The 25,309-nt window shown below is 38.6% G+C and overlaps 1 protein-coding gene across 1 annotated transcript in view; it reads left to right on the forward strand.

Moving 5' to 3' along the window:
* The first annotated feature begins 351 nt into the window (after positions 1–351).
* The window catches only part of LOC136883365 (transmembrane protein 50B), a 30,010-nt gene continuing 5,052 nt past the window's right edge, over positions 352–25,309 (forward strand). The window contains exons 1-3 of the mRNA XM_068229700.1: positions 352–576; positions 830–942; positions 14,963–15,126. Coding sequence (XP_068085801.1) covers positions 478–576; positions 830–942; positions 14,963–15,126 — 376 coding nt within the window. The 5' untranslated portion in view covers positions 352–477. The remainder of the gene's footprint in view (positions 577–829; positions 943–14,962; positions 15,127–25,309) is intronic.

Below are 25,309 nucleotides of genomic sequence, written 5' to 3' on the forward strand. Positions count from 1 at the left end.
TTGTGTCCCTGTGTGTTTTTCATTTGTATTCAGAACATGTGATAATTTGTTGTTCTCAGTTACAGTCTTAGAGATACAGGCTACAAAGTAAACTCCTCCCGTGTGTTCCACGTGAACAATGTAATGGTTGATAACTTATACTCTATCTATCCATCTTTAGACAATCGTTGACATTAAGGATGTGTTAAACTACAATTCTCCGCACAGTTGTATATTTTGTTTTATATGAGTGTTATCAGTTGGATTTATTACAAGTATTGGAACTGGGTAATAATGGTAGCCCATTCTCATTTCACGTAGAAGTAGAAGAAGAAGAACCACGCTAGTTATTCTCTTTGGAACCACGGGTGATTCACAAGTCGCTGTTATTCCATGAGAAAGATTTGTGATAGTGCCCAAATGTCATTTACTAGTGTTTTGTATGAGTAGTATTATTGTTTCTTCCTCCTTCTGCACCATTGTAATTTAGTGAGAAGAATGGCAGGTTGCTTCGAAAACGTAAATGTACCACCGTGTATTTGGTTCGAAAATGATAATAAAAGAAATGCGCTCGCTTCTATAGTTGCTGGAACATTGGTAGGTTATGTTTAGTATGTCAATTACTTTTACTTTTGGTTTTCTAAACATCTTTGTCCATATAAATAGCTTATAATCTTAGGAGATATTTCTCTGTATGGACAGTTTTAATATACTTTTTTTGTCTTGTGATATTGATTGAAAGAGACAGATGCAAGATTGAGGAAGTGTCCTTCTGTTCTGGAGACATATTTTAGATATTCAGTAGGTTCTGTTATGTTCCTTTTATATGTAATACAGCGATCTTTTACAGTTTTTTATGGGATGGTGGTTCATTATTGATGTGGCAGCTGCATACCCATCACCAGCTGACTTCAATAAAGCTTACCATGTTTGTGGAGTGTTTGGAACATTATCATTATTCATGTAAGTAATATATATTATTTTTAATCATGATGAGTTTTTCTCAGTTAATTCTAGCCAAAACTAACTCAAAAGATCTTAAGTTGTTTAAGATGTGCAAACTTACCTAAAATCTGACTTACACTTTCTGCTTTTGCTGAACAGATCCTATCGTCTTTCCCAGGTTTATGAAACCTAAGGAGTCACATTTTGCTACCTGCCAACTTCCTCGTTATTCTGTCTTCTCAGTGTTCCAAGGTTTTAGAGTGTTATTTTAACTATCTTTCAGGGTCATATGCTTGGATGCAAGGATCCTCTTAAACATATCATTAATTAGTCACTTCATAATGGAATATAAAAAAACTTTACTGCTAAAGCACCTTGTTCAGTATTCAAATACATGATCCCTGGTGAAAGCTACTAAAGAAATATTTTAATGAAGTGTACTGATGACAAGGAAAGAAAGCAAGGCAATAAGTTTGGTGACCTACAGCCTCTTTCTAATTGTATTAGACATGTTTGTGAAATTAATAACTGGTTCGATAGAAGGCAGTTCGGTTTTAGGAAAGGTTATTCCACTGAAGCTCAACTTGTAGGATTCCAGCAAGATAGGCCTATAGCAGATATCACGGATTCTGGAGGTCAAATGGACTGTCTAAAGCATTTGATAGGGTGGATCATGGGAGACTACTGGCAAAAATGAGTGCAATTGGACTAGACAAAAGAGTGACTGAATGGCTTGCTATATTTCTAGAAAATAGATCTCAGAGAATTAGAATAGGTGAAGCTTTATCTGACCCTGTAATAATTAAGAGGGGAATTCCTCAAGGCAGTATTATCGGACCTTTATGTTTTCTTGTATTTATAAATGATATGAGTAAAGGAGTGGAATCGGAGGTAAGGCTTTTTGCGGATGATGTTATTCTGTATAGAGTAATAAATAATTTACAAGATTCTGAGCAACTGCAACGTGACCTCGATAATGTTGTGAGGCAATGGTATGTTGATAAACGGGGTTAAAAGTCAGGTTGTGAGTTTCACAAATAGAAAAAGTCCTCTCAGTTTTAATTACTGCATTGATGGGGGAAAAGTTCTTGTTGGGGATCATTGTAAGTATCGAGGTGTTATATAATGAAAGACCTTCATTGGGGTAATCACATAAATGAGATTGTAAATAAAGGGTACAGATCTCTGCACGTGGTTATGAGGGTATTTAGGGGTTGTAGTAAGGATGTAAAGGAGAGGGCATGTAAGTCGTTAAAACTTTGTTAACTATATTGATAATTTTCTGCAGTTGATAATTGTCTATGTTATGGACATTTAACTTGTTCTCATTGTTGCTGGAGTAACATTTATACAAATGTATTGGCATTAATTTTATATTGTCAATATGAGAATATTGTTCATGAACAAACTTGTTGATGAAACACTTTCTAATGTGATATAGAATTTAAAATGTTCTTGTATGTTCCAAAATGGGCTTGGTATATTTTTCTTTCTGCTGTGTAATTGTCTAGTGTTACTCCTAGCCTCTTGAGAACTACTTGTTGTTCTGTTTGCACTCCTTGTTTTAATGACATTTTAATGACAATCATACGAGTTAAGCAACATTGAATCAATACAATTAGCCAGATCTCAAAAGTTTTTTATTTTTTTAAATAATTTTAAAGGATGTTCACCAGATGAGTTTCGTCAATAAAATGTTAGATAGATTTTAGACAAATATGTTTTAACTTAAAGACATAATTTTATTGTTATATGACTTGTAAAATATTATAAGATTTGTCAGTCAGGTTTATAGGCATAATCTTAATCCAAAAGAATTGTTTCATGATCTTATATAACCTTAAGTAAATAATAATTGGCTGATGATGCTCATGAAAAAGGAGCAAAACATGTACCATATCAACATCTTAATGTGTTTATATTACATTTTTATTGTATTGAATAGGTGGTAATTAATAAAATTATAAGAATTTGTATCACAAGTAGATCTTCAATACGGACAAAGAAAATGAAATTTATAACCTGCAATAAGTGGTATGTTCTGAGCTGTCAGCGGAGAGATGGTGTGGAATGACATTAGTAGACGAATAAGTTTGAGTGGCGTTTATAAAAGTAGGAAAGGTCACAATATGAAGATAAAGTTGGAATTCAAGAGGACAAACTGGGGCAAATATTCATTTATAGGAAGGGGAGTTAGGGATTGGAATAACTTACCAAGGGAGACGTTCAATAAATTTCCAATTTCTTTGAAATCATTTAGGAAAAGGCTAGGAAAACAACAGATAGGTAATCTGCCACCTGGTCGACTGCCTTAAATGCAGATCAGTATTGATTGATTGATATTTCCTGCCCTGTTTCTCCTGTGCAACTTGTCCAGTAGTATTGGACTTGGGAGCTCCAGGGAGTTGTTTATTTTCCTGCTCTTTCTTTATCAAAAGCGCATTGTTCAATTGGCTCAGACTCTGTCTTGCTAATGTTGGTAATAATAATATTGCGAGTTCAAAGACATTAACTGCTATAAATCGAAATAGATGCCAGAGTGCCAGAATTTAACGTAAAAGGCAGTTCTTAAATATGTCAGTAAATCTACTGAAGCAAAGCCCTTGCATTTAAACTCTCAGATGCCAGTCAACTCTGCCAGAATTCAGTACTGTAATAGGAAAACGACTAACCAACTATGATGCTTCAGAGGTGACCTTAGGTTAATGGTGAAATTTTACTAACTGGGATGCAGGATAGAGGTTAAGAATCAAACTTAGGTGCAGCCAGTGACAAGACTATTGGTCTAGTTTGATCATTGGCTAGTAACAAGAGCATTAATCTGGATTGGTTAGATCATTGGTGTTGGGGTGTAAGCTCCCAGGTTAGTGCTGCAAAGCAGCCCACAGGCCTCTATTATCACCTGTGGCAACAACATTGGCTAGTGACAGGACGGCAAAATTATAGGAAAGGGGCCTCAAGGTTTCGTAACATGAGCCACCACTAGGTGGCGCACACGTGTTGACTGTCGCACTAGTAGCTCTGAGAGGGAGCACCGAGGTAACAACAATGCTGCCAACTGTTGGTTGTTGATTTGATATGGCTATACATTTTTTTCTTGCCATGCGGACAGTATGCGCTGTGGCGATAGAAAAGAGCCTCTCGAAGGGAGTGTGGCCCCAAAGGGGCCATTGTTTTTATGACACAGATTGGCCTGGATGAGCAAAGATAGGTTAGAACTACTAAACAACTTTTTTTTTCTTGCCAGGCGGACAGTATGCGCCACGGCCTTTTAAACTTCCCTGGCCGCTTCATATTTTTTATTCTTCTGCAGTGGTTGGAAACAAAATCTCGGGCTCATCCTAGGTGTCAATGACGTCGTCCTCTTCCATATGTGAACCAATCACCATTATAAGCAATGGAGTATGGCGTCTAAAACAGTATTTTTGGTTATAAAAGTAAATGTACTTCTAGGGACAGGTTGGTTGGTCCCTGGCAAGCGTATTGAACGCATCTCTCTTCCACGATGATTTTAAGGTGAGAATAGCAGCATTTAAAGTAACATTTTATGTAATAATCCTTGAGGCCCCGTTACTATAGTTCTACCGACAGGACCATTAATCTTGCTGAAAAATAGGTGAATTTCACTCCTTATGAACTTAATATATTCACATCACTTGTGCACCTAACACGTCATGACACTTTCCGCAAAGACTATTGGAGGCAATAGCAAACTGCTCCAGCTAATAGGGACAAAAGAAATTGTCATATTTTCCATGTTGACATAGTATCATTTTTAATTTTTGTTTATAAGTGAGAATACTTCTAGGGACAGGTTGATGGCTCTCTGGCAAGCTTAAATGATGGATCTCTTCTCTCTGCTACTTCAGGTATCAGTTCACATAAGTTTTGTATGATTTTCTCATTCCTAAGCATGCATCCCCATTAGTAAGGTGCTACCAAGTTAATGTTATACAAGACTGAAAATCTGTTTTCTTATAAAAGAAATAATTGCTGCCAAAATTACAATAAAAATGACAGTTGTCATTTAATCTTCTTATGCTAATTTTAAGGACACTTTCTCTCAGAGCATTGATACTTTGTCAATATATGAATTTTGCATCTAAACAGTGTTATGTGGCTGAAGATGTTAATATATGAAACATGTACCAGTTTTAACCAATAAGTTGCCTTAAGCAACTAATGTTTTTGACAAGGTGGAAAATAAAAAATACTTAGTTGTGAATATGGCACTGTATCATAAGTTAATTAGCCCATTTGAAAAGTCTGTGTAATAATAAACTTTACTGATCATGACAATCAAAACACCAATACTGTTGTTTCTTACCTTTTGACAAGAATAATCACAAACAGTTGTGTTAAGTTTTATTGCTGTGAATTCTTTTGCCGTTTATTTTTGTGGACATTACGACTTGTCTACAACATTGCATAAAATGAACTTCATTATAAAGCCCGTATTGTTGCACGTGTTGCCTTTTTGCACCTGTCATTGGCATGTACTTTATCCTGATGCATAACAATGTTTGCCTACATGTTGCCAGTTGTGTATGTGAGCACCTGGATGAAGTCGGAATTGAGTGCATGGTGTGGCCTATTCGTAGTCCCCATCTAAACCCAATTGTTTTATATGCTTGGGAGATGTGCTAGGAGTCTTTCCCCTGACACACTGGCTCAACCGGGCTGTGTTCCAGGCAAAATGGGAGCTTATACCACAAGAGAACATTCAAGATTGCTTCCTGGATAATTGGACTGCATACGAAACTGTGCAGAGCTCCAGGTTTTGACATTTCCAAATTCGTGTTTGTGGACTGTTGTGATTGTCACGATCAACAATCTTTATCAATTATTGTGCTGAAACTTCTCAAACTGGCTAATTAATTTACGGTACATTGCCATGTTGTTGTAATGACATAATATTTTATTTTATGTTTCAAATGGATTAACATTAAATTTTGTTTGAAATATGTAATGTTTCGCTTTCTTTGCCCGTGAGTATATAAAAGAATTTAAAAAATCTTTGTATAAATGTTAATTTCAATTCAAATGATCGAGAATTCAAACTGAGTGAGTTGGCTATGCGGTTTGGGTCACATATCTGTGAATTTCCTTTCAGGAGATAGTGGGTTCAAATTCCACTGTGGGCAGCCCTGAAGATGGTTTTCCATGGTTTCCCATTTTCACCAGGTGAATATAGGGGCTGTACTTTAATGAAAGCCACAATCGCTTCCTTCCCAGTCCTAACCCTTTCCTACCCCATCGTCACCATAAGTTAGTGTGGCACAAGACAAATAACTTAGCAAACAAAAGAGAGAATTCAAGTTCAGATGTTAGACCTGTTTTACCAAGAGCAAGAGTATTGAAGTCTTACGACATTTATGATCACGTTGGCAAAATGTGTTTCTGGTGCAGACTGCACTCCAAAAGAACCACTACAGACTCCCATAGTTTGATGCTATTTTGTTCTGGTAAAGGAATACTGTTCCCCCTTAGCATGAAGTACACAGTTGAAGAATGTGAATCTTAGAAATGTTACCTCATATAGTAACATGTACAGAGAGGTGTGTTAATTGCCAATGCTAGGGACCCACCAACCCATCACAGAAGTATTTTATTTTAATAGCAAAATATTAGAAATCTGTACATTGTGAGAGAAGAGCCACTTCCATAGGTGGAAATGTATTAAATAATACATCACTCCCAGAATTCAACACAAATACCCTTTGAGAGGCTGTACTCTATGCACCCATGACTTAAGTCAATGGGTTTCGTCACTATCCAGGATGTGCGCAGACCAATAATGTGAGGAAGTAAAGTAGAATATTAATGTACACTAAAATGGCATGAGCAGATGCTTCATACCATGAAAATGAGGATGCTGCAATGATCTCTGGGAGTCTCAAGACTAGACTTTAACAAATGTAGACATCCAGAAGAATCTTAAAATTATCCCCATACCAGGCGAGATGAGGGAAGCGAGGCTGCACTGGTATGGGCTCGTGGCTAGAGCTGATACTTACTCTATTGCGCAACATGCATTCTTGCTGAGCTCCGATGGTTGGTAACCAAGAGGAAGACCATTGAAGTGGTAGTTAGATTGCCTGCACAATGATATGAGAAGTGTAAATCAGTGCCTTCCCAGTACCACAGGCCAAATAAAATGGACAAGATACAGAAATGTGGACCCCTTATTTTGACAGAGATAATACCAAGGAAGGAGAAGAATTGGATTTGCCAGCACACTAAAAATTATGCTGAACAAAATTTCTGACACCTCAGCGTGTCTGGAAAGCATAAAAGTAGTTAGTGGGCTGTAAAACCAGGAACATTAAAGGCCATTTAGAGATATACTGGTACTATACCAGCCTACCTTATCTCCCATTTCTCCTATAGTCCTAGACGTTCTTCTGACTTGCTGTTCAAGACCTCTCAAATTTTATTTAGAGACAAAAAGCAGGGCATTCTCAGTGGTACTTTTCCTAATTTTGCTGAGGAAAAATCTTCTAGAATATTATTCTTGCTATCTACATCCAGCTTTTCATAGGATTCAGTAACGGCAGTACATCCAACCGATCACATCCTAATAGCATATTTTATAAGAATAAATTAAATTGAAAGTATACATAATGTTACTACATTGTAATTCTGACTTAGTATTTGGCCAAGGAATTTGATTTTTGGTAGAAACTCAGTGACAGCTGCCTAAGTTTTCTAGCATTACAATGGATTCGAAATAGTACAAATCTTACGTGGAATACCTTGTAGAGGAGAGATGTGTTCGCTGCGGCAGCCAAGGAACCACCTGCCTGCTCCCAGAAGTACATTTACTTTTATAACCTGATATAATTGTAATCTAGCACTTGTCATTCTGCATTACTCAAGCAAACAGTAACATTTCCATTGGCTGAGATACAATTATATATGTCATCATTCCCAACAATCAAGTCAAATGCATTCCGATACCGACCCGCCTACAAAAAAGCACAACTAAATGTCATCTGTAACGAAACAATGTACAATACAGAACAACAGTGATTTTCTGTTAAACTTAACCTTAATCATCATTATTTTCTCATTTATGTGAGGTCTGCCTTCTTGCAGTGTTTCCTCCACTTCATTTAATCCATAGTGTCCCAAGGGCTGAGTTTGGTGAGCCCCACATCATCTCTCACCCTATCCAGCCAGCATGTTTGAGGTTGCCCTCGAGGACGGCGACCCTCCACATTAATTTGAAGGGCAGTCTTCGCAACTGAGGTTTCCCTACTACGGAGTACATGTCCATACTATTGCAGGCGTGATTCACACATTTTTTCTGTGATTGGGACAAGAATGAACTTCTTTCACACAGCATCGTTCCTGATATAATCGAGTCGAGCCATTGGATCACCACAGCACCTTCATTTCCATTGTATGAAGTGCGTGTTCATGCTTCAGTGTTGTAGGCCAGCGTTCAGATCCACAAAGGGTCGCTGGTCTAATCACTGTGTGGTAGATTTTAGATGCAATGGAATTTTCTTATCGCACAGGACTCCAGTAACTTGGCGCCATTTCATCCATGTAGCACTGACTCTTGTTCTGACATCAGCAATCGTACTACAGTCCAAGATAAGTGACCCTAGGTATTTGAACAGGGTCACTTTATTAAGTTGAACCCCACCCACAGCGATTGTGCCATCAAGTTTGGTCACTGCATTCCAGGTACTCCGTCTTCTTAAGATTTAATTTCATCCCAAATTCTTGAAGACGCATCTTCCACTCTTGTACTTGCTGTTTGAGGCCCTCATATGTCTCGTTAACTAGCATGACATCGTCCGCATATTATAACGTCCTCGGATGCCTGGTCTGGATGCCATTTGTGATGGTGTTCATGCAGAGTATGAAGAGCAGTGGGGACAAGGCTGATCCTTGATGGATATAAGTTTCATCCAGTTGACATAGGCTTCAGGTACTCTGTGCTGTCTCATTGCCAGCCAAATGTACCTCGTTGAACATCTTTTTCTAAACAGGAAAGGCCAAGTGAACCGTCTTTCTTTTCTCATGTGCCTTTCCTTCAGTAGACGAAGTGCATGAAGGGTGTCTGTTGTTCCGCTGTTTTTAACAAAGCCATACCAGTAAGATGAGACGGTGATGTTTCGTAATCTCGCATTGAGAACACGTTCAAAAAATTTCATAGTATGTCACAAGATGCGGATTGGCGTATAATTTGATCAGTCCGTATATCTCCTTTTCCTTTCCAAATTGGTATTGTGATACTGGTCTTCCAGGCCTCGGGTACTGTGTCCTCCCTAATAATCTCATTGAAGAAGTCAGTAAGCCATACTACACCTTGTTCTTCCTTAAGATTCCATTCTTACCTTAATGAAGCGGAGGACATAGCACACATGCAGCATTGAAAAATATGTGCACCCCAGACCCTCTTCGCTTGATCACAGTCCAATAATTTTTCACTAATCAGACCTAACCAATTGAGACCAATGGCTTTGTCACTAGCCGGCATGACAAATTAATTCAGCTTTTCACCACTGTCCAACATTCAATGCGCTGCTATTACCCTAAGGAATTCTAGAGGCCTAACAGACACTTCGTAGTCCTAACCCCCTTTGCTTGATCACAATTGAATGATTTTGTCACTAACTGGACTTAACCAATCCTCTTTTGCCTAATCTGGGTGCTTACACCCTCAGACACCCCCGCCCCCCTTGTACAACTGGTTCATAAGTTCAAAAGTTGTGCTGCTGCACCTAACAATGTACCACTAGTTCTTAAGTTCAAACGTTGGTGGCCGTGTGCACCGCACAATATCAACCGCAAGAAGTCCACAAGAAAAAAATAAAGGACAGTGCAATTGTGCCTAGATATCAGCGCTGAAAAAAGGCTGCAGATACTTAATATATGCCTTGGTTTTCCTCTTTTCTGTATCTGATCCTCAGATACATTCCTCCATGGCCTTGCACCTGATGAATAATGGTAGGTAACTATCGGGTCCAGCCGATACTGTATTGCTTCCATGTATTTGAACCATTCTCCTTTCCTTTCTTTTTTTTAACCATCTTCACTTATGTTCTGTGCCAACTCCTAAGTTATTGGGTTAGTGAGAACTAGGGAAGCTTAATTTCTGTTCCTCTCGTATCACCCCTCCTGTCCCTTTCTTTAGCTGATACTTCCAGTTTTTCAAGTATCAAAACACTTCCTCTTTCTCTTATAATTAGTGTAAAGAGGAGCTGATAATCCTGTCCCTTAAAACAGCAATCCTCTCCAAGACGACCTCCATGGGGTTGAGCCCTTTAAAACAAGAATCTAGTCATCAATCATCTCTACTATATTATTGCAAATAACCTGTCCATGCTTTCTTTGCTGGGTTGCATGGTTGAGATTTAATCACAGAAAAGTGATGATTGGTTTCATGGTACACACACACACTATGGACTGAAAGACTCTTGCAAGACAAAGAACAGGCGAGAATGGAGGGATCAGGTTTGTAAATTTTATATTCTTCCCCTGTGAGTGGCGATTGTAGAATAAATCCACAGTATCTCCTGCAGGTTTTATGAACCTTTATTTACATCCTTATTAATGTAATAATCCCAATGAAGTTCTTTCCTTATATTAGCACCTATATATTTACAGTGGTCCTTATGACATATTTTCATTCCTTCAACACAGTAATTGAAATGGGACTTTTCCTCTTGGTGAAACTTATAACTTTTTACCCCCTTTATCATATCATTGTCTGCTGTCCATCTCGCAATTTTTTCAATGTCTTTTTGCACTCGTTCACAATCGTGTTACTTGTTTATTACTCTATACAGTATAACACCATCTGTGAAAAGCCTTATCTGTGATTTGAGTTCTTTACTCATTGAAATTTTATGTAACCATACATTTGTGGACAACCCACTGAACTGGCTCTGTGTGACTGACATCCAGCTACTCATCCAAGGTTATATAAGTAGAGGCACAATGCGTCAACATCATGAATGTTTTCTATCGGAATGAGTCAACGTAGAGAATTGAACGAGTTCAAACGGTGTGATTTTAGGAGCTCGCAAGTATGGGCATTTTGTCAGTTCACGTTAGTTACTTGTGCCCAGGTCCACTCTTAGTGATATTATTATGAAGTGGAAACTTCAGGAAAGCACTGAATCCAGTCGTCATTTTGGTAGGCCTACCAAATTAACTGATACGGACTGCCAAACTCTAAAGCGTGCTGTATGAACCAGTCGTCAGGCATACTTTTCAACTATCGCTGAGGCCTTCCTTTGCAGGTAAGGGACAGAAGGACGATCTTTTGAGAGATGGTATAACTCATTGTTCAGCATCATGCTGCAGCCCGAAAGCCACAAATCACACCAACATATACACAACATTGTTCAGAATGGTACAGACATTGTCATTGGTTTGTGGAGCAGTGGAAAAAGGTTTCATGGAATTCATGAGTCACTGTATATATTGTGGCACTCAGGTGGGCATGTGTGGACCTGGCAGATGCCTGGAGGTTTGGACTCAGACCCTTAGTTCTGATCCATGGCACAATGAACATAGGTGTTTGTGAAACTATGCTTGGCTGTGCTGTTAGGGTCGCGCAGCTGTGAGCTTGCATTCGGGATATCGTGGGTTCAAACCTCACTGTGTCAGTAGTCTGAAGATGGTTTTCCATGGTTTCCCATTTTTTACACCAGGCAAATGCTGGGACTGTACCTTAATTAAGGCCATGACCACTTCCTTCCCACTCCTAGCCCTTTCGTATTCCATCATCGCCATGGGACATGTTGGTGTAACGTAAATGCTGATTGATTGAAAACTGGCTCCCCACATTGAGGCAGCAGTTTAAAATCTGATCTTTTCTGTATCACCATGATAATTCTCCCAACAACAAAGCATGGATCATTGTATTGTGGTTCAAAGAAAATTGGATCGATGTGCTGGACTGGCCTACTCAAACACTCAACCTGAACTCCATCACACACCTTTGGGTTGAACTGGAACATCAATCAGTCAGTGATCTGCATTTAGAGTGGTTGTCCAGGTGGCAGATTCCCTATCATTTGTTTACTTCATATTTACATTTATTTATAATTGTTTACCTAGCTTTTTTAAAAATATTTTCAATGAACTTTGAAATGAATCGAACATTTTCTTGATAAATTATTCCAGTCCCTTACTCCTCATCCTATAAATAAATATTTGCCTCAATCCATCCTCTTGCATTCCAACTTTATCTTCATATTATGATTTCCTACTTATAAAATCTCCACTCAAGCTTATTCTTATACTTACGTCATCCCAAGCCAACTCGCCACTGACAACTCGAAACATACCGCATTACAAACCATCACTCTCATTTTTGTTCCGTATTGAAAACAGCGATCTCACTTAGTTTACAAAAGGATTATATTTATTACCCCACCTATTCAATACAAATAGTACCACGTTATGTGGTTAAATAAACATAGAAAATTTAAATTTTATGGGGATATGTTTCGCCCTACTTTTATTGGGCATCATCAGCCATATGGGGATATGTTTCGCCCTACTTTTATTGGGCATCATCAGCTATATTAATTTAATCTTAAAACAAACATTGTTTAGAGGACATCGACATTTATAATTTGTAAAAATTGAACTGAGATTTCTTATGATATTAACACTACGGAATAGTGAGCAACTGCAAAATGACCTTGATAATGTTGTGAGATGTACAGTAGGCAATGGTATGATAATAAACTGGCATAAAAGTCAGGTTGTGAGTTTCACAAATAGGAAAAGTCCTCTCAGTTTTAATTACTGCGTTGATGGGTTGAAAGTTCCCTTTGGGGATCATTGTAAATACCTAGGTATTAATATAAGGAAAGATCTTCATTGGGGTAATCACATAAATATGATTGTAAATAAAGGGTACAGATCTCTGCACATGGTTATGAGAGTATTTAGCGGTTGTAGTAAGGATGTAAAGAAGAGAGCATATTTGTCTCTGATGAGACCCCAACTAGAGTATGGTTCCAGTGTATGGGACCCCCACCAGGATTACTTGATTCAGGAACTGGAAAAAATCCAAAGAAAAGCAGCTTGATTTGTTCTGGGCAATTTCCGACAAAAGAGTAGCATTACAATAATGTTGCAAAGTTTGGGCTTGGAAGAAAGGAGACGAGCTGCTCGACTAAGTGGTATGTTCCAAGCTGTCAGTGGAGAGATGGCGTGGGAGGACATCAGTAGACGAATAAGTTTGGATGGTGTCTCTACAAGTAGGAAAGAAAGTTGGAATTCAAGAGGACAAATTGGGGCAAATATTCGTTTATAGGAAGGGGAGTTAGGGATTGGAATAACTTACCAAAGGAGATGTTCAATAAATTTCCAATTTCTTTGCAATCATTTAAGAAAAGGCTAGGAAAACAACAGATAGGAAATCTGCCACCTGGGCGACTGCCCTAAATACAGATCAGTAGTGATTGATTGTTATAAAATATGATGTTGGGACATTAGGCTATATGTACAATGATTTTAACATGTGTTGTATATGCCATGTCCCAACATCATATTTTATAACTACTATTCCGTAGTGTTAATATCATAAGAAATCACAGTTAAATTTTTACAAATTATTAATGTCAATGTCCTCTAAACAGTGTTTAGTTTAAGATTAAATTAATATGGCTGATAATGCCCAATAAAAGGAGGTCAAAACATGTCCCCATAAAATTTAGATTTTCTATGTTTATTTAACCACATAACGTGGCACTAATTGTATTGAATAGGTGGGGTAATAAATATACTCCTTTTGTAAACTGAGACATACCGCAAAGTCGAGCATCTCGTCTCCTTACTCCCAAGTCTTCCCAGCCCAAAGTTTGCAACATTTTAGTAACACTACTCCTTTGTCGGAAATCACCCAAAACAAGTCGTGCTGCTTTCCTTTGAATTTTTTTTTTTGTCTTGTATCAAGTAGTCCTGGTGAGGGTCCCGTACACTGGATCCGTACTCTAACTGCGGTCTTACCAGAGACTTATATGCCCCCTCTCCTTTACATCCTTACTACAACCTTAAATACTCCATAACCATATGAAGAGATCTGTAACCTTTCTTAACTACCTTGTTAATATGGTAACCCCAATGAAGATCCTTTCTTATATTAACACCTACGGACTAACATTGTTCCCCATGAGACATCAGTTGCATGCCCGATAAATTTTCCCAACAACCCAGCAACATCTATTTACTATGCTTCAGGAAGAATGGAAACAAATTCCACATTCAAGTCTGAGAAAATAAGAAAGGGATACACATAATAGGACAAACATAATGGCAGGTCTTTGTGGAAAGAGGGAGCAACAGAAATAGGAGACAAGGACAAACTCCACATCTTCATACATTGCCGTCTTCAAATAGGCTCTCTGCTCATCAATCCCAGTTCTTCCACATCCATCTCTTCTCAGCCCCCAACAAGCTCATTTCTGCTTCCCAGCTTCATCACGAGGGCGGGCATCAACACGCACTGAGGGGCCGTCTCACTCTACTCAGTGCTACGATGAAAAAGTGAACCATTTGATGATAAGAAGGTTGAATCCCAACACTGACAGTGGTTATCCTGACTGTGTTTCCTCATTTGTGGATTTTCAGACTTAGATAAATACTAGATGGTTAGTATCTTCTTTCAGTCCATGGGGCACCTATCACAATACTCCAAACAATTACTACCTCTGACACCATAATTACATCAGTTAATAGAGTTTTTACACCACTGAGTAATTTAGCTGTGTGGAACGAACCATGTAACTGTAAGCTAGAATCCCACCCGTGACAGCCCCGAAGATGGTTTTATGCAGTTTTCCATTTTCACTTTAATAAACCCATGGATACTTCCTTCCCAGTCCCAGCCCTTTCTTTTCCCATCATCGACCATGTGTGACATTGAACCACTAGCAATTATTACTCTAGATATACCAAACTCTTGAATCAATAGTTCTTCTGCATGATGTTTAGTTAAACTAGTAGTGGATGTCTTGGTTATATGATGAAAATCTTATGTTCTGTTCTTTTCACTCAGGATCAACTCTGTATCAAATGCTCTGGTACGAGGTGATGGATACACTGGAGGTTGCTTTGGTCCTCGCGGAGCAAGGGCGTGGCTTTTCTTAGGATTTGTGATGGGCTTTGGAGCTGTTATTGCCTCGTGTTGGATTTTGTTCGCAGAGTATGTTGCCAGTCACTGTAAGTAGTCCTTTTGCCGGTAACCAGGCCTACATGTTAAGGAGTTATCTGATGCACTTATCTGAGTAACATTGGTAACTGATTTAAGCTTCAGCTCTTTATAGAAATAGTTCACATGCTAATTTTATTTATTTATTTTTTCTTTCTTTCTTTCTTTCTTTCTTTCTTTCTTTCTTTCTTTCTTTCTTTCTTTCTTTCTTTGTATGTATGTATGTATGTATGTATGTATGTGGGGAAGTTCGGGCACACAGCCCTCTCTTACACTTAACCACAACATACAGTACATAGTCACATAACTTGGAAAAGTAACATTAACAGTCTCTAGGAACTACCTAAATTAATGGAGATTATAACAGATTATAATTGTTATTTTTAATTATAAATATTACCTAGCCTATCTACATCACCTAACAATAGCTCTAAATCATACGTGCACTCATACACACTAACATTCATACAAGATGATCGCGTATTTAAGAGGAAATTTCGACAAGACCGTTTAAATGAGACTATTGAAGTGCTATTACTGTATTGACAGGGAGTGTGTTCCATAGCCTTGCCCCAGACACTAGGAAAGAGTGGCTGTATACAGTTGAGTGATTAACCGGTATCATAAGGGTAGAAGTCGATCTGGTAATATGTCCATGGATAGATGAGAGGAAGTTAAAATGTGAGGATAGGTATTCAAGTGTAGATTCGTTCAGAAGTCAAAAAATTAGTGTAGCAGTATGTAAATTTCTTAGTTGATCGATTTTCAGCCAGGATAGCTTCTCATAATACGGGGAAATGTGTGTCCTAAAGTTCAAAGAATACATAAATCGTATGCAAGAGTTCACTGCCCTTTGAAGTTTCATAGTTTGTTCTGCAGTTGCATCGGTTAATACGACATCACAGTAATAAATTATTGGAAAAATGAGAGTTTGAATAAGTTTTATTTTCATGCTGCGTGGAAGAATGGATTGTTTCATTTTTAGGGGGTGAAGAGATGCATATACCTTTCTGCAGACACTTGTTATATGGTCATTCCAGTTTGTGTTATTCATGACAGTGCCTACGTTTTTTACAGACTTCTGAAAAGGTATAGCTTCACCACAGAGCATGAGATTAGGCTGTTGTGTGATGTTTAGCATATTTAAAAGCCTAGATTGTCCTATTATGATTGCTTGCGTTTTCTTCGGGTTAATTAATAGGCAGTTCTCTTTAGCATACGAGCTAATTGAATTTAAAATAGAGTTCATATGGTGGATTGCTTTGTCAATGTCAGGGACTTTAAAGTGTGAGTATATCTGAAGATCGTCAGCATAAAGATGATAATTGCAGTCATTCAGATCAGAAGAAATGTCGTTAATATAGATTAAGAATAAAAGAGGTCCAAGAATGGACCCTTGGGGAACGCCAGATAGCTTAGTCCTCCATTGTGTAGTCTTCATGTCTTGATACAACTTGTTGTCGTCTATTTTTGAGGTATGAGCCCAAGAGCTGAATAGCAGAATGAGCCATGTGAAGTTTTTGTAACTTAGCTAACAATATGTCTATATTTACAGTGTCAAATGCACTGCTGAAGTCCAGAAGGATAAGTATAGTCAGTTTTCGTTCGTCCATAGCCCTTCTAATGTCATCCATGATTTTGATTAGTGTTGTTGCAGTACTGTGTCCTTTCTTAAAACCAGACTGTAAGGGATCAAGTACAGAATGTTTTTCTTCTAAGTATTTAACTATTTGTTTATGCATTATCTTCTCCAGAACCTTAGAAAATGCTGTGAGGATGTAAACAGGTCGGTAGTCAGATGTATTGCTTGCAGGAGAGTTTTTTGGGACAGGCACAATGAGTGCTTCTTTCCATTTAATTGGGATATTGCCTGAAGTAAGGCAGGTATTAAGTAAATGCGTAATAATGGGCAATATTATGTCGATTATGTAAATCGCAAATTAAATGGGAATTTCATCAGCTCCTGTTGCGTGAGATTTAATTGAAATAACTTCCCTTCTTACTTCATGCTCTGTAACGGTATCAAATTCAAATAAAGGACGGACTGCGGATTGTTGCCTTAGTATATTGTCAATGGTGTTTTGTACTGTCGTTGTGTCAGGAGTGAGGCGTTCCATGGAGAAATATGTATTTAATTCATCAAGGGACACCTCGGGATCAGTATACTTCGCAAGTGTTTTGCCAATACCCAGTGACTGAAGTTGTCGCCATGTAGAACCAGTGTTAATGTTTTTGTTTAAATGCTGGAAATAATTAAATTTCTTATTACGAATTACAAGCTTAATTCGGTTTCGAAGAGCACGGTACTGCTCATGTACGTCAGCTAGTTGAGTCTGCTTATAGTGTCGGTGTAGTGCGTCTCGTTCTTTTATCATAGTCTTAACATCAGTAGTCAGCCAAGGGCAGGGTGGATGTGTTACTCTCACATTACGCTTTGGGGCGTGTTTGTTGTACAATTCATGTAAATGGGAATTAAATATTTCCACTTTCTCGTCAATGTCACTCTTCATCATTATGTCATGCCAGGGGCAGAGTTGTGCATCTTGTCTCAGTTGTATTAAATTCATCCTTTTAAAGTCCCGAAACATCACATATTTTGGTCGGTACTTATGCACACGAAGAGAGTATGCAAAGTATATGAGATCATGTTTAGATATGTCAGGAACAGATTCTTGACCGTGGTGAAGGATTTTTTGGGGTTATTTGTTATTACTAGGTCTATGAATGTATCAGCGGAAATAGTGGAAGTATGGACGTGGTGGGTGGGTTTAAGGGGCAATATAGTCATGTCACAGGATTTAAAAATATTTTGTAGTCGTAAGGCGTCGTTGTTCTGGGTTAATAAATTTGTGTTAAAGTCTCCAAAAAGTATCACGTGCTCGTATGATGGTAGCAGTCTCAGTAAGCTGTCTTCTAAGTCCCGGAAGTCTCGCACTGCGTCAGGAGGCCTATATACTACACCTACAAGTACTTTTACAGAATTGACAAGCACCTCTACAAACATATATTCAGGGGCTTTTTTTTACAGTAGGAGTAGACGTGTGAACAAGTCTACTCTTGAGCATTGATTTACAATATAGGGCAACCCCACCACCTCGTCTATTCGTCCGATCATGCCTGTGAATATCATAGCCCGATATGTCAACCATGCTTCAGGGGATCGAACTACAGAGCCAACTCTCGTTTACAGCAGCGATATGAATTGGACTGTCTTCAAATATAGCCTTCAGTTCGTCGAGGTGAGCAATGATGGATTGGCTTGGCTGTTGACATCGCACACAACAGGGCACGATTAAATGACATTAGTTCCTTCTCTAAAGTGGTATGGGTAGAATAGGAGGGAGAAAGTGCTGAGGAACGGTCAGAGGCAATCCATGTCCTTCCAGAGGTATGTTCCGGTGAAAGGGTTGAGAAGGGAGAGTGAGGGCGGTCGTCCTACAGAGGAGTGCTGAAGGGTGAGGGAGGTAGCAAGGAGGCAGACTTTCAATAGCACTTCTCAACTCAAGCATGCTAAAGGAATGCAAAACATGCAGCTTACCTTAATTTCCTCGTACATACAGTGACCAGCTGATTCACACAAACATACACATTCACAAGTATACACTAAATTAAAAATAAATAAACTACATATAATGCACATTGTTCATATGTTGCTTTCACCATATTGCCTAATTAATGATTGTAATTCCACGAGTGAGTTCACTTGGAATTTCTTGCCGGATACGTGAATGATTATCCTTCCATCTTGGCTGTATGTGTTGCGCAGTCCAAAAGTGTCTCGTGCCGTGTTCAAAACATCCCTGTGAGGGATTCGGAGTAGTTTGGAGTCTTTCAGCTGTCGCTTAGCACGCCAAACTTGATCCCGCTGGTGGTAGCAGAGGAATTTTATTATGATAGGCCGATTACTCTGTCACTACGTCCGCAGTCGATCTGCGTTGGCATCCCAGTCAATGACAACGATCGATGCAGTCCATGGACAGTTCGACTTTCAGCTTATCACAGAAAGTTTCAATAACCTTTCCATAGATGTCCTCATTAGGCATTTCGCTCACTCCATGCAGAAGGAGACAATTACGCCTACTGTGCTGCTCCACTTCGTCGCTCCGAGCCTCCTGAATTTCTAATCGTTTATAGTTAAAATTATTTTTCAGCTTTGTATCGTGTAGTTAAGAATATATAAAATACTCTAGGAGACTGGTTAGTTGCCAGAGTGCATGCTAGTGTATTAAAAATAATTGTCAGTCACTTTACTGCCATCCCTTGCTCTTTTCTGGTTTACTGAAATGACAGTTGCAATTACATTCTCTTTGCATTTATATTATACACTTCCTCGTTTTCTTCTTCTTCCCTGTTTTCCCGTGGGTTGATGTTTCAGGTTCTCCCTTTCTGTTTCTCTCTTCACCATTCTTCTCTGAAGGCTCTGTCTGCATCTCTGCACCAGTCTGCAATATTCTTCCACAATTGAAGTTTCCCATAGCTTTCTGGGCATGCCTCTGGGTCTCTTTCCTTCTATTTTCTTGCTGGAGATTCATTTAGTTAGTTTCTCTTTTGGCATATTCTCTTCTTTGCCCTTTAGGGTCAAATGGTAAAATTGCTATGCATCATTCATGAAGGCGTTCAGAAGGAACGCAGTTAGAGGCCAGTGCCATTTCTTAGTTTTGATGCTGACACGATAACAAAATACATTTTAATTCATTCATTTGGGTTGCCCATCATCGGAATAACTGGAAGATGTACATGATGTTGGACTAGCTGCTTCTCTATTAATGTTATTGACTTCGTTTTCACTCAGTACACCATATTGCACACGGATTGTGCCATTTGGAGTTAGTTCCACATTTCCACAGGACTTATCACTATTGCTAACCCCCTCACTATGGAAAGCGTTTTCACGAGGTTCTATGTATGGATTATCATCTAGGATGTCTTCTGATTCGTCCTGGATACTAACGATCTGCTCGACAGTCAGTCTGAGAAGAATAAATGAATACTCTATATTAGTACTCAAGTGTTCTCCCCAGAAAGTTTCGTCAGCTGGGTGGCAGGAATAAGTAGGCGGGCGGAGAATACTACGTAAAAATGGAATATGATAAATTGACAATTAACAGTATCAGACAAGTATACATTAACCGCAAAATTGAACTATTTTAATGTTATCACGAACAAGACATAAGAGTAATTTGAACTTCTAGCGTTCCACTGCTCATTCGTAATCATGTAACACCAAGAAACATTCAGTTGCTGAGGAGTTTTATAGGGGTTTGTGATGTCATGCGGAATCGAATGCTCGTGCACGACACTACATGATAGTCAAGCTAAATATTTAAACTCCGATGTATTAGACACAATTATGCTGACAGTAATGAAGATTTATAATTTAAATAAACAGCTTTACAGTATTTACATTTTAATTTAGAGCACCAAATGACTTGCATATGTATTGTACCAGGAAAAATTGTGGGCAAAGGGCATGAGTAGGACCTCAGGGAGTGGAACTGGGTTTTGGAGCCGATACAGAGAAGGATAGTCTCGCAGAGCGAATAATAGATGGTAAATAATTTTTTTTCAAAACAATTTATTAATTTCTCACCCTGCGGTATGATTGTTGACTCAAAATTTATATTGAAATTAAATGTTGAAAATAATCTTCTTGAAAAAAAATGGCATAAATATAATAGGTTTCAAAGTCTTTCATATGTGTGAATTTCCACCTAAAGTCTTTTTAAACCTAAGCACACTTTTATAATGGTAAATGAGAAATTATTAAAAGTTTTCAGTTCTCAGTTCGTCAATCTCGTTATACAACACACTTGAAATCCTACAGTCTTTCTACGAGAAATGAAATTGAAATTAAATTTATCACTTTTGAGAAATTATGGAAATTGTGCACACACGACACTGAAGTTTCACTGTTCAAAATAAATGAAAAAGTTTAGTCAGTTTGTTACTCACTTATGACAAGAACTGTTGTTACCAAATGTCGAAAGATGGACATCTGGAATGTTCCATGTAGAATCAGGATCGGCGATGTTGACGTTCCCGATGAGGTGATGACAGCTGGAACTGTTGAGTTTCGCACACGAAAATTCATTTAGTGCGACTGGTTATCACTTACACTGTTGAACACTATTTATGGCGTATGAAGAATCACAGTCCTTTCTGTACTAAATACTATTTACAGTCGTTATTGAAACGTTCTTAATCACACAGTTCACACTTGAAGAAAGAAAAAAAAAAAGAAAGCAAGTCGATAAGCACAGTCTGTGAACACAGTCATTAAGTTAGATTTTCTGCTAATCCTGTTATATTAACTCAGAAAAGTTCTTACTTTTTCATTCAAAATATTGATGTGACGTGAATAAAGAAATATAATGCAATACTCGAGAAAAAAAAAAAAAGTTCTGGTGATTCTTAAGTATTAGGCTCTGTAGAAGTTTAATGTTACTTGACGTTGCCTAAGTCCACACGTAATGAAATAGTGAATATTTGTACTCCAATAAGTTCACTCGTGTTACAGTCTTAAATGTCTTTTTAGGATTATATTGTAATCGCGACGCGACATACTAACTGCAGTGCGACGTCCTTTATCGGCGATAGAATTTCGCGTTCTGGGGATACGACGAAAGTACTTCTACCGTGACTGCGCGAACATACTGTACGCGGGTCGGTCTCTTCACTATCTCACTCACACAGTTGTCTGCTTGTCCTTGTACGGTACTGTACTGTACTGCACTCGTTTGCGGGCTATCTGGCCTTGACATATATAGATACCAGCGCAGGGAGGGGTGGCAGCTCTCTCTCGGCCATGTGACCGTAATTACGTAATTTCGTTGAGACTTTAAATTGTTATAACTCAACAACCGTTTGATGAATTAATTTGAAATTTACAGGGATTAACTTTTATGATGTTTGCTATAATTCAGCGTTTGTCCCGTTGAAATTGGTTAAGGTGTTAAAAAGCTGTTAAAAGAAAAATTCTTTCGAGAAATATCTCTAGGGGAGGTGAGCTTCGAGCGACAGGTGACGTCACTTGACTCCGCCTAGCGTACTCGTAGGGTCTGGCACATACTGGAACATTCTTTACATGGATGTTCGTACGTCGGTCGGATCTTTAATGCTGGAAATAACATTTCTTTCAATTAATATGGACCAGGACCTAGGCCTTCCTGGTACATCTTCCCCTTGGTTGGACGAAAAGAAAATACGCAGGATTTTCTTTTCCAGGCTTTACTCTTCCTGTGGTACATATTGTTTTAAATTGGCTGAGTTATAAATACCCTCGAAAGTGTCGTCCAATTCTAATATTGCCGTTAGGCTTACGTACTATGGCCAATGGATTCAAGTACTTAGTTACGCAAGGCGAAATTATCCCATCATCTGTCATTTTATGAATTAAGTTACGAACTTCTTCTCGATACTTCTCGGGTACGGGATATGGTTTCTTCTGATAAGGAGACAAGTCATTTACATCAAGATGATATTCATAGTCAGCTATCTCTCCAGGCTTATCATCGAATACACATGCAAATTTCTGTAGAACGTCATTTTTAGCCTCCTCCAATTTTAATTTAATTTCCGGGTCTTCAACCACACTGGCTATTGACATTATATAATCCGGACCTATAATGGAGTTCTCATTGAATATGGACTCTGCATCGTCCTCACTTTGGTCACCCTTTCTACTTTCTGCTACGGCTGGCGCAACCTCGCTCACAGCGGGCTTAATAATGTCACCACCGGCTGCTTCAAAACGGGCTCCCTTCTCTTGAACTTCCAGGTCACCTCGTCCTACCAGCTGTAGTTCTACGGAATTATTCTGTAATCTTACGAGGTTGCCATCATAGTCAATGGTTCCTTTGTATTTGATCATAAAATCTGATCCAAGTATTAAGTTGAAGTTAAGACGTGATACTACCAAAAATATGTGTTCGAACATCTGACTGTTAATTTCAAACTCTAAAAATGCCTGGGATTTACATTTAACAATCTTATCAGGAACTATCCCTCTTACTTTAATTTGAGCTGCAGGTAATAACAAAACATTGTTGTGATCTTTAAGCGAGTCTACAAGCTTATCAGAAATTAAAGAAGCTTGCGCTCCAGAATCGATGAGCGTAATCACCTGTAGGTTGCCTGTGCGTACTGTTATGACAGGTAATGAACGTGTAATGATTGGCCTTAGTGTTCGTGCGTCTTCGAATAGTAATTCGGAATCGTCAATATGCCAGTAATTGATAACAGCAGTACAATAATTTGACGTTTCGACCTCACCGTGTTCGGTAGTCAATCTCCCTATTGCGAGATCGGCGTTTTTTTTTTTTTATAGCGCCTGTTGGGTCAGGATCAGGTGATCTTTGTTCTCTTGGTCCGAATTGACGTTGATATTCCAGGGATGTAGCTCCAGGCTCATCAGGATTACGGTTTCTCTCCCTGATGTATTCCCGTGTGTCCTTCCATCTACTTTCGAGTTCTCGTCGTCTGGCCTCACGGTTTCCTTCAGGAGTGCTTTCGCGCTGTCTCCATGTATTCCTAGGTTGGTAAGGGTGTCTATCCTGATTCCTCTGACGTCTAAAATTCCGGAATCTGGTTGGGTTAGTAGGGCTTAATCTGCCTTCTTCACGTGTCCTGGGTTCCTCTCTCTCCGGCGGTTTTATTTCCGCAGAATTCGTATTTACTTCTCGACTCCTGTTAGTTTTCGGACTAGATTGGGTGTTAGCCGTATCTAACCTACGCAAAGTAGCGTCAAAATGCTCCAATGTTCTAATGTTGGCAGCGACTAGTATTTCTTGCACATGAGGCGGATATTGAAGTGTCAGGATCTGAATAAGTTCAATATCTGGCAAAGGTGGATCTAAAAACTGGAGCTTCTTTAATTGCATTAGGCAGTAGTCTGAATATCGGGAAGTATTGACTGAAGTATTGTATTTGCTAGAATAGAGTTGCATCTTTACAAGGTGCTGTCTTTCTGAATCCCAAAAGCGTTTAAGAAGTGCCTGTTTAAAGTCGTCATAGTTTTTAAAGTTGCTCTTAAAAGCTATGAACCATGATAAGGCTCGTCCTTCTAGAAGTTTGGATACTACTCGAAGTTTCCTATCGTCCTCTACCCTATTTTCCTCCAGGTAATCGTCGACATTTAACAAAAATTCTCGAGCAGTGTATTCATCACGTCCTGAAAATTTGACTGGTTTGTCATCTGGTACTTTAATAAGGGTTGTTGTATTGTGTATTTCCCTCGACGAACCAGGAATTGTGACGTCAGTTGTATGTTCTTTAAGTTTAATTTGATTCATTTCTTCGGACAAATTTTTAATTTTAGAATTAATTGAGGTGTCTAAACTTTTTATTTCATTTCTCAAGTCAGTTTTAATGACTTGTACGTCTTTACAGAAAGCAGCTATCTGGGTATGCGTGCTATCTAGCTGTCCTGTAATACGCTTGTCGAGTTCTCCTTGCGTGCTCTTAATTAGTCCTATCTCGCTTCGTAATTTACCCACGTCGCTCTTTAATGCATCTCGCAAGGTTTCCTGCACCTGAGCTAACTTTGCTTGAGTTTGTGAGATGTTACCATGGGATTCTTGAAATTCAGTTCGTAAATCTTTGAGTTCAGTAGAAAATGCTTGAACGGAAGGAAGAACATTTCTAAGATCTTTGTCTAAAGACTTGACGACCTCTGTCTTTATTTCTTCCTTAATAGACTCTAAGTTTTCAACAAACTGATCCCGCATGTTTTTCAATGTAGCTTCGACTTGTGCACTAGAATCAGTAAGTTTCTTTTCGAGGCGAGTTCCAGCTTCACGGAATCGTTGCTCGATAAGGGCACTAGATTCAGTGAGTCTTTTGTTAATGACTTTATCCGCTTCAGCAAACTTAGTATCCAAGGTCTTGTCAACCTTACTATTTGACTCAGTTAACTGCGCTTGAAGTTGAGTATTTTGTGCCTGTATTTGTTGTTGAAGTTGAGCCTGTAATTGGGAATTAGACTCGATTATTTGAGTCTGCATTTGTTGTTGAAGTTGAGTATTTTGAGCCTGTAGTTGGGAATTAGATTCGATCATTTGAGTCTGCAATTGGTTATTAGACTCTACCATTTGCGTATTAATTCGATCAATCTTGGCATTCTGATCGTTAATGCTAAGCCTAAGAGCTTCGATTGCTGCAAGTAAGTTATCCATGTTTCCGGAATCTTCGAATAAG

The sequence above is a fragment of the Anabrus simplex genome, chromosome 11, assembly GCF_040414725.1.
Source record: "Anabrus simplex isolate iqAnaSimp1 chromosome 11, ASM4041472v1, whole genome shotgun sequence".
Lineage (NCBI taxonomy): Eukaryota > Metazoa > Arthropoda > Insecta > Orthoptera > Tettigoniidae > Anabrus > Anabrus simplex.